General features: G+C 42.8%; 1 protein-coding gene across 1 annotated transcript in view; it reads right to left on the bottom strand.

The window, feature by feature from the left end:
• The window catches only part of wt1b (WT1 transcription factor b), a gene marked incomplete at both ends in the record, with an annotated part of 30,020 nt that extends 14,907 nt beyond the window's left edge, over nt 1–15,113 (bottom strand). The window contains 3 exons of the mRNA XM_084337640.1: nt 4,661–4,754; nt 8,311–8,478; nt 14,693–15,113. Coding sequence (XP_084193766.1) covers nt 4,661–4,754; nt 8,311–8,478; nt 14,693–15,113 — 683 coding nt within the window. The remainder of the gene's footprint in view (nt 1–4,660; nt 4,755–8,310; nt 8,479–14,692) is intronic.
• Nucleotides 15,114–16,897: the final 1,784 nt, after the last annotated feature.

Here is a 16,897-nt window from a genome sequence, read left to right as displayed (position 1 = left end):
CAATATACTGTAGTAAGTATATAAAACAATATACTGTAGTAAGTATATGAAACAATATACTGTAGTAAGTATATGAAACAATATACTGTAGTAAGTATATGAAACAATATACTGTAGTAAGTATATGAAACAATATACTGTAGTAAGTATATGAAACAATATACTGTAGTAAGTATATGAAACAATATACTGTAGTAAGTATATAAAACAATATACTGTAGTAAGTATATGAAACAATATACTGTAGTAAGTATATGAAACAATATACTGTAGTAAGTATATGAAACAATATACTGTAGTAAGTATATGAAACAATATACTGTAGTAAGTATATGAAACAATATACTGTAGTAAGTATATGAAAAAAAAAAATATAGTGTAGTAAGTATATAAAACAATTCACTGTAGTCAGTATATGAAACAATTCACTGTAGTAACTAAGTATATAAAACAATTCACTGTAGTAAGTATATAAAACAATTTATTAAACTGGAAACATATATATTCTACTAATTTTATCACTCCATAAATCATAAATCATAAAGATTTATTTCCCCATCTACATCTTTAAGCTGTAATACAAACATTCAGCATCCTCGAATGACATGGGGGGATAACTAATAATTCACTCATTAATTTCAATATCTTGCAAACCAAATTAATTTGTGCAAGCCTGTTCACAGTGTTTGGGATATGCGTGCAAATATGTATTTTGTGTGTGTGCACAAATAGATCAGCATTGTCTTTTTGTTTGTTTTTTTTGGCCCCCTTTAACCCTTTCACTACCACACTACAGACGGTTAACCCTTTCACTACCACACTACAGACGGTTAACCCTTTCACTACCACACTACAGACGGTTAACCCTTTCACTACCACACTACAGACGGTTAACCCTTTCACTACCACACCACAGACGGTTAACCCTTTCACTACCACACTACAGAAGGTTAACCCTTTCACTACCACACTACAGAAGGTTAACCCTTTCACTACCACACCACAGACGGCTAACCCTTTCACTACCACACTACAGACGGTTAACCCTTTCACTACCACACCACAGAAGGTTAACCCTTTCACTACCACACCACAGACGGTTAACCCTTTCACTACCACACTACAGACGGTTAACCCTTTCACTACCACACTACAGAAGGTTAACCCTTTCACTACCACACTACAGACGGTTAACCCTTTCACTACCACACTACAGACGGTTAACCCTTTCACTACCACACTACAGGCGGTTAACCCTTTCACTACCACACTACAGAAGGTTAACCCTTTCACTACCACACTACAGACGGTTAACCCTTTCACTACCACACCACAGACGGTTAACCCTTTCACTACCACACTACAGACGGTTAACCCTTTCACTACCACACCACAGACGGTTAACCGTGGTAGTGAACGCGTTAACTATACCGCCTCTTCTCCCCTAATCATTTTCTCTACTCATCCCCTTTTTCTTTTCTCCTTCCCTCCCTCCCTCTTTGAGAAGGGCGGTAAGGGTGGGACGGGGGTGGGGGGGTATTGGGGGGGGGAGACAGATGGGCAGTAGATCACCTACTGTTTGTTTTGTCCCGCCGAGCGCCAGTGGGCAGCGAGTCAACCTCACATCACACTCCACAACGTAACGTAGAGCCAGACACAGAGTTTAACACAAGGCTTAGCTTCAGGGTCAGAGTGAGTTCAGTGTTACACCTCTCTTAATAAATCAAACCACACCTCAACAACAGGAGTACGTATGTGGCGTTGATGGAACAATCACTTCAGGGGGGGGGAGGGAAACCCCTACTGTACAGGGTTTAAGGATGTGCTTGGAAGGTTCCTTTGTAATTAGTAACATAAGAAGATTACTGTTACTATTTGTTTTTGCATTTGAAGGACTTGTAATGCATTACTCCTGACCCCGAGTGAGCATGGACTTGGGGGAGGAACTATAAGCCGTCTAGCAGTGGTGGAAAGTAATATAATATTTTTTTACTCAAGTGCTGTAATTAAGTACAAATTTGAGGTGTTTTATGGAACATTGTACTTTTACTCCACTACATTTCAATGGAAATATTGTACTTTTTACTCCACTGCACCGGAATACACAAAAGTATAGATAGAATGTGTACTTTTACTTTTGAGACTTAAGTACAGAAAATATCAACATAACTTTATCTTAAGTCGAATTTTGAACAGAGGACTTTTACCAGAAAACTATTTTACTTGGTATTTCTACTTTTAGTAAAGGAACTGTGTGCTGTGATGTAAGAGCGGTTGGCGGGAACACAGCAGTGTCATGGAGCCAGAAGGAGGAGCTATAAAAACACAACAACATTCTGATACAAGACCTTTCTGCAGATTCAACATGTTTGTTTTTCAAAGTAGATTATCTTTTATCCTGCAATCCAGAATTAATTTGACCATCAAAATGTTGGTTATTATTGTACATATTCTTGAAGGGTTCAACGTGTAGACGGGACATTTTCAAGTTTAGTTGTCTTATACTGTCAGCCCTTTGCGTCAAAGTCCTCAGTCATTCCATTTGTGAATTAAAAAAGAAAAGTATTCCTCCAATGCCATATTAGTAGCAAGGCTACCCTCTTGTTTATGTTTGGATGGAGGCTTGATTATTTAACCCTTTCACTACCAAACTACAGAAGGTTAACCTTTCACTACCACACTACAGACGGTTAACCGGTCTGTGGTGTGGTAGTGAAACGGTTAACCTTATGTAGTGTGGTTGTGAGAAGGTTTTCCCTTTGTCGTGTGGCAGTGAAAGTGTTAACCTTCTGTATTGCCGCAGTGAAAGGGTTAACCATTTGGTAGTGAAAGGTTAACCGTCTGTAGTGTGGTAGTGAAAGGGTTAACCTTCTGTAGTGTGGTTGCGAAAGGGTTTACCCTTTGTCGTGTGGCAGTGAAAGTGTTAACCTTCTGTATTGCCGCAGTGAAAGGGTTAACCATTTGGTAGTGAAAGGTTAACCGTCTGTAGTGTGGTAGTGAAAGGGTTAACCTTCTGTAGTGTGGTTGCGAAAGGGTTTACCCTTTGTCGTGTGGCAGTGAAAGTGTTAACCTTCTGTATTGTCGCAGTGAAAGGGTTAACCATTTGGTAGTGAAAGGTTAACCGTCTGTAGTGTGGTAGTGAAAGGGTTAACCTTCTGTAGTGTGGTTGCGAAAGGGTTTACCCTTTGTCGTGTGGCAGTGAAAGTGTTAACCTTCTGTATTGTCGCAGTGAAAGGGTTAACCATTTGGTAGTGTGGTAGTGAAAGGGGTAACCTTCTGTAGTGTGGTAGTGAAAGGGTTAACCTTATGTAGTGTGGTAGTAAAAGGGGTAACCTTCTGTAGTGTGGTAGTGAAATGGTTAACCATTTGGTAGTGTGGTAGTGAAAGGGTTAACCATCTGTAGTGTGGTAGTGAAAGGGTTAACCTTCTGTATTGTGGTAGTGAAATGGTTAACCTTCTGTAGTGTGGTAGTGCAAGGGTTAACATTCTGTAGTGTGGTAGTGAAAGGGTTAACCTTCTGCAGTGTGGTAGTGAAAGGGTTAACCTTCTGTAGTGTGGTAGTGAGAGGGTTAACCTTCTGTATGTGGTAGTGAAAGGGGTAACCTTCTGTAGTGTGGCAGTGAAAGGGGTAACCTTCTGTAGTGTGGCAGTGAGAGGGTTAACCTTCTGTATGTGGTAGTGAAAGGAGTTAACCTTCTGTATGTGGTAGTGAAAGGGTTAACCTTCTGTAGTGTGGTAGTGAAAGGGGTAACCTTCTGTAGTGTGGCAGTGAAAGGGGTAACCTTCTGTAGTGTGGCAGTGGAAGGGTTAACCTTCTGTAGTGTGGCAGTGGAAGGGTTAACCTTCTGTAGTGTGGCAGTGGAAGGGTTAACCTTCTGTAGTGTGGCAGTGGAAGGGTTAACCTTCTGTAGTGTGGCAGTGGAAGGGTTAACCTTCTGTAGTGTGGTAGTGGAAGGGTTAATAACCTTCTGTAGTGTGGTAGTGAAAGGGTTAACCTTCTGTAGTGTGGCAGTGGAAGGGTTAACCGTCTGTAGTGTGGCAGTGGAAGGATTAACCTTCTGTAGTGTGGCAGTGGAAGGGTTAATAACCTTCTGTAGTGTGGTAGTGAAAGGGTTAACCTTCTGTAGTGTGGCAGTGGAAGGGTTAACCGTCTGTAGTGTGGCAGTGGAAGGGTTAACCTGCTGTAGTGTGGCAGTGGAAGGGTTAACCTTCTGTAGTGTGGCAGTGGAAGGGTTAACCTTCTGTAGTGTGGCAGTGGAAGGGTTAACCTTCTGTAGTGTGGCAGTGGAAGGGGTAACCTGCTGTAGTGTGGCAGTGGAAGGGTTAACCTTCTGTAGTGTGGCAGTGGAAGGGGTAACCTGCTGTAGTGTGGCAGTGGAAGGGTTAACCTTCTGTAGTGTGGCAGTGGAAGGGTTAACCTTCTGTAGCGTGGCAGTGGAAGGGTTAACCTTCTGTAGTGTGGCAGTGGAAGGGTTAACCTTCTGTAGTGTGGCAGTGGAACTTAAGGGTTAACCTTCTGTAGTGTGGCAGTGGAAGGGGTAACCTTCTGTAGTGTGGCAGTGGAAGGGTTAACCTTCTGTAGTGTGGCAGTGGAAGGGTTAACCTTCTGTAGTGTGGCAGTGGAAGGGTTAAGGCCTCTAACTTGTGACAGAAGACGTACCTGTTATAGTTCCTGAGCAGCAGAGCCTGACTGCTGGGACAGGACTCGGGGGGACACGCAAACATCGGTGGCGGAGCGGGGTACTGCTGTTCACCTGAACACAACAATAGAATAGATTATACAACGGCATGCAAATTTCTCGATTCTGATTGGCTGAAACAGTCATTTTACACGTCTTTATTGGCAACAATCCACGCTGCTGGCCCAGGACCCGCCCACAACCGACCCACATCACATCACTCCGCCGGATCACAAGAAGGTGGCCAATAATATTTACAAATGGATATGTTAATGGCGACTAAACGACTAAATATCAAGCGATTCTGTCACAGCGAATGTCTTAGTCGTTTAAACAATGTTGGATGATGTAATTGATGGGTCTTGACTCAATCTAGAACAAAAGAAAAATCGCGGATTGATTGATAGATTAATTGATTGATTTAAATTTCTTCCTTCCTACTTTCTACTGACTGCAGCGTTCTCTCTCACTTGACGCTGGCGTACCCACAAACACACACACACACATACACACACACACACACACACACACACACACACACACACACATACACACACACGCACACACACACTGTGACACACGCACACACACACACACGCACACACACACACACACACACACTCCTGTCTGCAACAGCGGGGGAGTCAGACTGAGAGAGAAGCAGCGCTGTTTTAAGTGAGCATGGTCTATTGAATTGATTGATTGGTTGATTGCTAATTTTATTACTGTACCCCTGGTTTCCAACTGGTTAAGTTTAGGCTAAAAGAAATAAATAAAAAAATAGGGCGAAGAAAACGTTTTTTTCCTATAGGGCAAAGAAAACGTTTTAATTTGTTTTACCTACTTTATAATTGTGTGTATTGAGCCGTATTGTATTGTACCCATTCTGCATCTGGTAATAAAATTTTCAATCAATCATTCCAATAATACACAGTTGGATGTGTTAGTTGGTTGGATGCACTTCAAGCTGCTTCCACATGAGGCAACTTCTCTCAATCATTCCAATAATACACAGTTGGATGTGTTAGTTTGGTTGGATGCACTTCAAGCTGCTTCCACATGGAGTTGTGGGAACTACTTTTTCTGGCGGATGGTTTTTTCAATAAATCTTCGATTAATGTGTGTTTATTGTATAGAAATAAGGTTGGATGAATCTGGCAGTTGTATAAAAGCTTTACACCACGTGCAGTCGTGATTTGTGACCAATAAACCATGCCTAGGGGGGTCTAACGACCCTCGGCTGCGCCTCGGGCCTAACAACCACCCCTAGGCATGGTTTATTGGTCACAAACCACTCCTGCGTGTGATGTAATGCTTAATTAAATCCTTTAATAATCCCGAGGGAAATTCAGCACTACAGATCAGGGGCCGATTTAGGATTATAGGAGATCCGGGGCTTAGCCCAGATCGGTGCCCTTTATTTTTTCTAATTTTTTTATTTTTTTTTTGCATGCAAGGTTTTTTTTTTTATTTATTTAATTAACCTGTACGTGCAATTTCCTGCAATATAGAGCCTTCAATCTTGACCAATAAAGCTGCTCTTTTCACTATAAAACTCAGTTAACCATAACGTAGTTATGGTTAGATTTATATATTGGGGGGGGATATACAGTATCATATTTTTCATATGATCAAAAAGTGGTGGAGCAAGAGCATACCTTTGCTCCCCCAAGTTCAATAGTGGGAGAGCAGAGATGCTCCGAATGCTCTTATGGCCAGGCGTCTATGATTCACTGATACAAAGTAAAATAGTGCAGTGCAATAAAATAGTTAGTAAAATAGAATAAAATAATGCAATAGTGCATTGCAATAAAATAGTTATCATCGTATTTTTTCGGGAGGCCGGTAAGGAGTGCATTACAGTAGTCGAGTTGGCTTGAAATAAAGGCATGGATCTGGTTTTCAGCGTCCTTTTGATTTATAAATGGCCGTACTTTAGCTATGTTTCTAAGGTGGAAGAATTAAGTTTTTGTCAACTTGTTGATTGTGATTTAAAGCTTAGGTCTGAGTCTACCATGACACCAAGACTTAACTCACTCAAATACAGTTAGCAGCTGGATAGACCACAGATGGAAACTAGCTTCTGCTAAATCTGGTGCAAACATATTTTCATGTAACAATGATGAATTGTCAAAAAAAAAAAAAGTATTTTTTTTTAAATAGATTCAGGGCTTTTCAGAAAACATTCGGGGCTTGAGCCCAAGTAGCCACCCCCTAGCCCCGCCCCTGCTACAGATCGCTCACATTGAACAACAATAAACATGTAGGTAGTCAATAGGACTAAAATAGGAATACGAATATAATAATATTAAAAATAAGAATAAAATAGAATACAGAATAAAATACGGCCCAGGATATACATTCTGGTATACATTCTAAAATCTTAAATATACAACTATACAGCCAAAAATATACAGAACGGAATAGAACAGAACGAAATAGAATAGATATGGAACATAATAGAATAGAATATAACAGAACAGAATAGAATAGAATAGAACAGAATAGAACAGAACACGACAGACTATAATAGAATAGCATAGCATAGTATAGTATAGTATAGTATAGTATAGTATAGTATAGTATAGTATAGTATAGTATAGTATAGTATAGTATAAGTATAGTATAGTATAGTATAGTATAGTATAGTATAGTATAGTATAGTATAGTATGGTATATAGTATAGAACAGAACAGAACTGAACTGAACTGAACAGAACAGTATGGAATAGCATAGCAGACAGTCAGGGGCGTAGCTGGGGGGGGGGGGGGGGGGGGGGTAGCTTAGGCACTGGGGGGGGGCCCACATTTTTATTTTTTTTATTTTTTTTATTTTTTTACTAGACATCACTCTAGACATTATTGATGCTCTCATTGATACTATGTTTCTTTCTGAAGTGTGTGTGTGTGTGTGTGTGTGTGTGTGTGTGTGTGTGTGTGTGTGTGTGTGTGTGTGTGTGTGTGTGTGTGTGTGTGTGTGTGTGTGTGTGTGTGTGTGTGTGTGTGTGTGTGTGTGTGTGTGTGTGTGTGTGTGTGTGTGTTAACATTGTTACTCAGCTGATAGAGTTGTACCCTTCTTGCTGTCTTGTCGCACAGAACTTGTAAGTCGCTTTGGATAAAAGCGTCAGCTAAATGACTAAATGTAAATGTAAATGTGTGTGAGAGATATATAGAGAGAGAGGGGGGGCTTTGGTAGACTATTGCATTGGTCCATTCATTGAAGATGAACGCAATGCGACATCCTTTACTAGGCTCACCCACCAACAGTGCAGGTGCTGAACTGCTGATCCGAATGTATAGGTGAAAACCATATTATGCGTTTTCATCAATAAAGAAATGGCCCAAAAAAAATCTGCTCGCGCGCTTACACGCGCTCGCATTCACTGGGGGCCTACAAATACATTCTTTCATGGGGCCCAGAATCTGGAGCTACACCCCTGCATACAGTAGCATAGTAAAGTACAGTATAGTACAGAACAGAACAGAAGAACAGAACAGAACAGAACAGAACAGAACAGAACAGAACAGAACAGAACAGAACAGAACAGAACAGTATAATATAGTATAGTATAGTACAGTACAGTACAGTACAGAACAGAACAGAATAGCTCAGTCAGGATTGGGACTCTTACCCATGGTGGTCTGAGGTGACAGGGTGTCTTCATGTTTGAAGGCCAGGCTGGACAGCTGAGGGGCGTGGCTAGAGGGGGCGTGGTGAGAGGGGGCGTGGTGAGAGGGGGCGTGGTGAGAGGGGGTGTGGCCGTAACTGGGAGCGCTGTCCAGACCCACTGCCCCATAGCCTGGGAGGAACAGAGACACACGTCAATCACAAACTAGGATGATACTTACATTTTAATATTCACATTCTTCATATTTTCTCCCATTCCCCAATTGTGTCATTCTGGGGGGGGGGGGGGGGGGGGGGGGGGGGTGTCGACCATCACACGCCTCCTCCGACACATGTGTGGAGTCGCCAGCCGCTTCTTTTCACCCGACAGCGAGGAGTTTAACTGGGAGAGCGTAATGCGTGACGGAGGTTCACACTATCTACCGACCACTAAGTGTCGTTGTTTGTAATGACCAGGACCAAGGCCCGATTAAGAATTCAGAGGCCCCTGGGCCAGATTCTTGTGGAGGGCCCCCCCCCCCCCCCCCCCCCAACCCGACGCCTGAATACTTTTACCAACGGATTTCCAGTTCCGCGTTCGCGTTCTGCGCTCTGATTGGCCACTGACGTTTCTTAGGCGACTCTTTCGAAGTTGGTTAAGGTTAGAGTATGGAATCAGGGCTGGTGTTCTATCGCCCTGCTCTAAGACAAACTCTAACCTTAACCAACTTCGAAAGAGTGCCTAAGCTTAACCGGTGAAAGAAAGAGGCCTCACACGATTGGCGCTACCAGAAATGTCAGTGGCCAATCAGAGCGCAGAACGCGAACGTGGAACTGGAAATCCGTTGGTAAAAGTATTCAGGCGTCGGGGCTGGGATGTGGAGATGCAAGTTTTGACTTTTTATTGCTGTTTTTACCTCAAACGGAAAACCTCAAACAAGGAGAAAAAATACTCAAGATTAGCCACTTGCAGACGGCAGGGTGTGACGTACTGTATATTTTAGTTGATGAAATATTTGTGTTGACTAAATATTTTTGTTGATGAAATATTTTTTCATTTCAGTGTCACAGTATGACATCGATCTCCAAAATAAGAAAAAGAAATTAAAAAATGTGAGGCCTCTAGTGACAAGCCCCCCCCCCCCCTCCCCCCAAAAAGTAAAAAAAAATAAACAAATATTTGGGGCCTCTAGTGACGAGGGGCCTCCACAAAAATAAAAGATTAAAGTAAAAAAAAAAAAAAAAAAAATGTGGGGCCTCTAGTGACGAGGGGCCTCCAAAAGGCCTCTAGTGACAAGGGGCCTCCAAAAAAATAAGAAATAAAAGTTAAAAAAAAATAATAAAATGTTGGGGCCTCTAGTGACGCGGGGCCTCCAAAAAATGAAAAACAATTTTTTTTTTTTTTTTTTTTTTTTTTGAAGCCCCTCATCACTAGAGGCCCACGGGCTGCGGCCCAAACGGCCCGGTCGTTAATCCGGCCCTGACCAGGACTCATAACCCCACCGGCTTCCCACCTGTGAACACTGACAATTGTGTTCGTAGGGACGACTGACCAGGCTGGAGGTGCTTAGACCTCTACAGTCTACACTACCCAGCCACACCTAGTGCTTAGACCTCTACACTACCCAGCCACACCTAGTGCTTAGACCTCTACACTACCCAGCCACACCTAGTGCTTAGACCTCTACACTACCCAGCCACACCTAGTGCTTAGACCTCTACACTACCCAGCCACACCTAGTGCTTAGACCTCTACACTACCCAGCCACACCTAGTGCTTAGACCTCTACACTACCCAGCCACACCTAGTGCTTAGACCTCTACACTACCCAGCCACACCTAGTACTTAGACCTCTACACTACCCAACCACACCTAGTGCTTAGACCTCTACACTACCCAGCCACACCTAGTGCTTAGACCTCTACACTACCCAGCCGCACCTAGTGCTTAGACCTCTACACTACCCAGCCACACCTAGTGCTTAGACCTCTACACTACCCAGCCACACCTAGTGCTTAGACCTCTACACTACCCAGCCACACCTAGTGCTTAGACCTCTACACTACCCAGCCACACCTAGTGCTTAGACCTCTACACTACCCAGCCACACCTAGTGCTTAGACCTCTACACTACCCAGACACACCTAGTGCTTAGACCTCTACACTACCCAACCACACCTAGTACTTAGACCTCTACACTAACCAGCCAAACCTAGTCTTTAGACCTCTACACTACCCAGCCACACCTAGTACTTAGACCTCTACACTACCCAACCACACCTAGTACTTAGACCTCTACACTACCCAACACTAACACTAACCTTCTAAGAATAAAGTGTCCCCCTATCTGGTCAGTTATCTAGAATCCTGAATCATGTGGTTATAGCTCTTCTTCCTTGACAGGATAACTGTGAACTGATGTGTATTGTAAATTAAAAATTATAAATCCTCTCTCAGGATTCTCTCTGTAGACTTTCTTTGGCCTGTAAGTTATTTACTGCAGGTGGAGAGGGGAAAGTTGGCCATAGCAGAGACAGATCATTAAATCAGAGTTAAAATGTGCACCACCAGGGGTGAGGGGGAGTAACAGGTGACACGAGACAGAATTATAGTAATCTGATTATGAAACGATAAGGAAAAACGTAATCCATTAAATAAAAAAAAGAAGTGATCAGATTATACTTTCCTGTTATTAAGCAAATTATCATAAATGTTTTGGTGATAAATTTTTTATCGTGACCTTTTGTAACCCATGATGAACACACACACACGGACACGCACACGTACACGCACACGCACACGCGCACGCGCACGTGCACACACACACACACACACACACACACACACACACACACACACCAGCACATATTTGAGTCAGCTCATAGTGAAAGGGGTCGTCAGACTGTCCCTGAGAAGACTGACTCATCCTTCCTTAAGTCCCTGTAGCCTAAAGCAGCAGAGTGGCCCTGCCAGCATTTTACCAAAAATACTTTCCACCGAGTAAACGACTCTATAACTCACATTACTAGTCAACTGCAGGCTTTTATCCTCTATGTAACAAACTTTTTCACTTCACTTTTTCAATCACGTCAGGGTTAACAAAGCCTTACCAATAACAGAACTCAGGAAACAGAGAAATTAAGTTTGAATCAAGATGAATCACCGCTGTGTGCCTTTGGCTTGTTTTGGGAGGTCAAAACATCACCCCACTTGGGTAAAAAAAAAAAGATATATAAGAATTTCCCAAACACTGATGTGGGAGCAATAAAGCAAACTCATAACTCACTGCTTATCATTTCAACATTAGTTTTTATAAAGAAGAAATATAGGACTCTGCACTATCAGACACACCAGCATACATTGCATTCTCAGACCTTGTCTTTGAGGGTTGGAGCAACACTTGGAACAAACATCTTGACCTTGTGTAGGACTTTCATATTTAGTCTCCGGAGAGACTTGTACTCAAACTCACACGCCAGGTTAAGGCTTCCTTTGTGTCGGGGCGGGGTGTTTCTCTCGTGAATTCAAAACAGAAATAGATTGACTAAAAAAAAACTCTGGGCAACTCTGTGTATGGACCGTCATATGAACCAAATCACCATAAGTAAAATATCATTTCTAGGACACATATGAACCATCAAGCGATTAATTGTGAAAATTATTGATGAATTGAAATCACTGGCCACAGCAGAATCTTTCCCCACGTCCTGTAAAGTGTCCCAACCGACACATATATCTATATACACATAGCTATAATAATAATAATAACCATACAGAAACTGCAGCTCAAAGTGCTTCACAACAGAAAAAAGACAGGCATAAAATGAGCACATAAAGTGCAGACATATAAAATAAAATAAATTCCCATTAAGATCTAACATCCCAACAGGCCACCTTGTTTATGGTTTGATTCAGTTTTAAAAATAGACAATAATAAAAAGAGTAAGATAGAATAAACAGAGTCAAAAAGTGCAATAGTGCAGTGTAATAATAAGTAGTAGAATAGAGCAGACATGAAATGAGCACATAAAGTGCAGACATATAAAATCACAGTATATTTTTTTACAGTACAATAAAATAGTTCTGGATTACTGTTCAACAGTTCAAAGTCATCTTTACCTTCTCTGTTTGGTATCCACAGTTTAAAACCTGACAGTCTTCCCTCCAGTTTGATACCCAAACAGGGTATCAAATAGCCTTAATATATTAGGAAACTTTTAGAATATATTTTAAAATAACGTTCAGAATATCTACAATGGTTCGGTATTAAACTGAATAGCCATAATATTCTGTGATTTGCAAATATTTATTTGAATATCTATTTTGTCCACATGGTCCACCTGAATTACGATTAGTCTGTTCCTTTTGGCATGTTGTGTGTGTGCCCACCATATTTTGCATTTTTAAAACAACATCTAGTTTAAGCATCGAAAAGTAGTTGTGATATAAACCTGATATAAAAGTGCACCTCAAAAAATACAGTGTAAGATACTAAAGTATGAAGATATAAGTATATAAGTCAATCTTAAGTACTGTAAGCTTAATGAAACTTTGCAACTGAATTTGGTTATTATTCATTTGATATTCACACTATGCTATATACATTTGACATACACAATCATGTGTGATAAATTGGTGTTCAAAATAGTATTTGTGCTGATATGTATTGAAAACACCATTGGAATAAAGGTGGCAGCAGTGTATGAAGAGCTGACAGGTCTCTTCATGACGCAGGACAGACTGAGGACAGAATGAGGATGAGACACTAAACTGACTGAATCTCTGTCGCTAAAGAACCCAGGTCGGTGAGGAGAGTAGGGGGTTCCCCGACGTTCCTGGCCAAATTCCCAATCAGGTCTCCGACATCAAGGCCACCTAATCATCCCTCCCCCCCTTAATTGGCTGATATCAATCCCTGTCTCCTGAGCCGTTCAGCCCTTGTGTAGTGTGATGTGTGCCAGTGTATGGCAGCCATTGAACATGCGTAGCCCAAGGTTGTAGTACTGTGTACTACACACATAGACACTGCATACAACAAACACACACAGTACTGTGTACTACACACATAGACACTGCATACAACAAACACACACAGTACTGTGTACTACACACATAGACACTGCATACAACAAACACACACAGTACTGTGTACTACACACATAGACACTGCATACAACAAACACACACAGTACTGTGTACTACACACATAGACACTGCATACAACAAACACACACAGTGCTGTGTACACACATATACACTGCATACAACAAACACACACAGTGCTGTGTACACACATAGACACTGCATACAACAAACACACACAGTACTGTGTACTACACACATAGACACTGCATACAACAAACACACACAGTACTGTGTACTACACACATAGACACTGCATACAACAAACACACACAGTACTGTGTACTACACACATAGACACTGCATACAACAAACACACACAGTACTGTGTACTACACACATAGACACTGCATACAACAAACACACACAGTACTGTGTACTACACACATAGACACTGCATACAACAAACACACACAGTACTGTGTACACACATAGACACTGCATACAACAAACACACACAGTGCTGTGTACACACATAGACACTGCATATAACAAACACACACAGTACTGTGTACACACATAGACACTGCATACAACAAACACACACAGTACTGTGTACTACACACATAGACACTGCATACAACAAACACACACAGTACTGTGTACTACACACATAGACACTGCATACAACAAACACACACAGTACTGTGTACACACATAGACACTGCATACAACAAACACACATAGACACTGCATACAACAAACACACACAGTACTGTGTACTACACACATAGACACTGCATACAACAAACACACATAGACACTGCATACAACAAACACACACAGACACTGCATACAACAAACACACGCCACTGGTACTTTGATGAAGCCTGTTGTCTCAGATAAAACCTGGATTCTACAGATATCAAAGTACAGCACAACATCGTGTTTAAGAAGGGCATAGTTTGGACTGACTGTAAAACACATGAAGAGGACACCATCATCATCATCATCATCATCATCATCATCATCATCATCATCATCATCATCATCACTGACTACAGAACACAGGAAGAGGACACCATCATCAATAAAGACATTGATATGTGGATAATTGTTTGATGATGAACAAATGCCCTGACACTGTGATTGTTGAAAGAAAAATGTCAATAAAAAATTGAAGTAAAGAAAGAAAAAAAGGGCATAGTTACGAGTCATGCGACCATGACTTTGGCTGGTGAGAACTGGCAGGACAAAGAGGAGGGGGCCGGCGAGGAGGGGGTGTGTGTGTGTGAGGGGACCGCAGCAGCAGCAGCATGCTTACCCAGGTTCCTGGGCGCCGGCGGGTTGTCCACACAGTAGGCCCCGTTGGGGAACACCCGGGGCTGGCTCGCGCTCGGCTCCCCGAAGGCCCCCACCCGGCAGGGGCCCGTGCCCGTGAACTGTCCGGAGAAGTGCAACGTAAAGGCCCCCAGGCCGCAGTGGGGCTGCTCCTCCAGGCCTCCGTCGGAGCCGCCCCAGCCGGGCTCCTGCTTGATGAGGGAGTGGTGGTGGGGCGGGGGCAGGGAGACGTAGGGAGAGCCCGGGTGGAGGTCCAGGAGCTGGGTCCACTGCGGGCCACCGTGGACGGGCATGCCGCCGCCGCCGCCGCCGCCGCCCCCTGGTAGAGAGGTCAGAGTGGGCACCGGAGGTAAGAGTATGTCGGAGCCCATGGGCCCCATGGCCCCACAAGGCTCAGTCAGCATGGCCCCGAGGACAGCGAGAGAGACGGTCCCGTGGAGGAGGAGGAGGAGGAGGAGGAGGGATGATATCCCGAATATAAAACCCCAGAGGAAGAGACAACGATTAAACAACAACAACAACAACAACTCCAGGCGGAAGCTCAGAAGGAGCGGAGCAGAGAACTCAAAACGAGCGCAGACCGACGACAGCCACGGTCCACTACTGAGGAGCCATGTTTTAACCTCCGCTGGGATTCTTTTGAGAGCAAAAATAAAAGGGATGATGGCAGCGGTCAAATCTGCGGAGCCCCAGAGATCCAGTGACCGAATGTCCAGCCGTGTGTGCGTCCCGGTCCGTGGGGGGGGGGGGGCGCCTCCGTCTGCAGAGAGTCGCAGCCTCAAGTGGGAGAGTGTATGAGTGCAGGGGGGGGGATTGAGTGCCTGGTCTCTAATGTCTGGCTTTCCTTACACACTCCTGAAGTCTCAAATACTGCCTTACTCACTTGGGCAGGAGGGGGAGGAGCGAGGGGGGAGGAGGAGAGAGGGATGATTCCCTCACTGGAGACACGGCAGACGCCAACACTTTCAGCCTCTTCTGACTAATGTTTCTCTGAGTGAGCGCGTGCTTTTCTGTGGAACTTCTTCTATTTTTCATTTTGTCTACGTGTGTCTACGTGTGTGTGTGTGTGTGTCTACGTGTGTGTGTGTGTGTGTGTGTGTGTGTGTGTGTGTGTGTGTGTGTGTGTGTGTGTGTGTGTGTGTGTGTGTGTGTGTGCGTGCGTGCGTGCGTGCGTGCGTGCGTGCGTGCGTGTGCGTGTGTGTGTGGATGTGTGCGTGTGTGTGTGTGTGTGCGTGCGTGCGTGTGTGTGTGTGTGGATGTGTGAGAATGTGTGTAGTTGTGTATGTAATTATGTGCATAATTATTTAAGATAAGGAAATTCGGGTGTCAAAGCAGCATGGGGGGGGGATACAGAGCTTCACATTCCTATACAGTCCAGTATCTATATACACTATAGAGATACAATATAAAATATAATATATGGCCTATAATATATATATATTTGCATGCATAAGTATGGATACAGAAGGATGGTTTTGTCTTATAGGGTTTATTTCTTGTGTATATCTGACATCACCGGGGGCATGGTGCAACAAAGAATTCAAAAGAATGCAATGAAAAGGTTTGAAGACAGCAATCTTAGAATATGGATGCAGTTTACAACTTCAGAATGACATTGAAGAGAAAAACATGTGATTATACAACTGAAGGTTTACCTACTTAAATGTACAGAATACATTTCTGCGGATACGTCCTGCTTTGAGCTACATAAGGTTTTTGCACCATAAACAAATAAATAAATAAAATATATTTAGATATTAATAGATAAATAGATCAATAACCTTTTATCAGAGCAGCATAACTGGACCACACATACCACTTTAACATAATCTTTAATCAGAGCAGCATAACTGGACCACACATCACTTTAATATAACCTTTAATCAGAGCAGCATAACTGGACCACATACCACTTTAACATCACCTTTAATCAGAGCAGCATAACTGGACCACATACCACTTTAACATAACCTTTAATCAGAGCAGCATAACTGGACCACATACCACTTTAACATAACCTTTAATCAGAGCAGCAGAACTGGACCACATACCACTTTAACATAACCTTTAATCAGAGCAGCATAACTGGACCACATACCACTTTAACATAACCTTTAATCAGAGCAGCATAACTGGACCACATACCACTTTAATATAACCTTTAATCAGAGCAGCATAACTGGACCAC

The sequence above is a fragment of the Notolepis coatsorum genome (assembly GCF_963971535.1).
Source record: "Notolepis coatsorum genome assembly, chromosome: 20".
NCBI classification, from domain to species: Eukaryota; Metazoa; Chordata; class Actinopteri; order Aulopiformes; family Paralepididae; genus Notolepis; species Notolepis coatsorum.
Note: the sequence above shows the minus strand (reverse complement) of the source record. Positions and strands in the feature narration are given on the sequence as shown.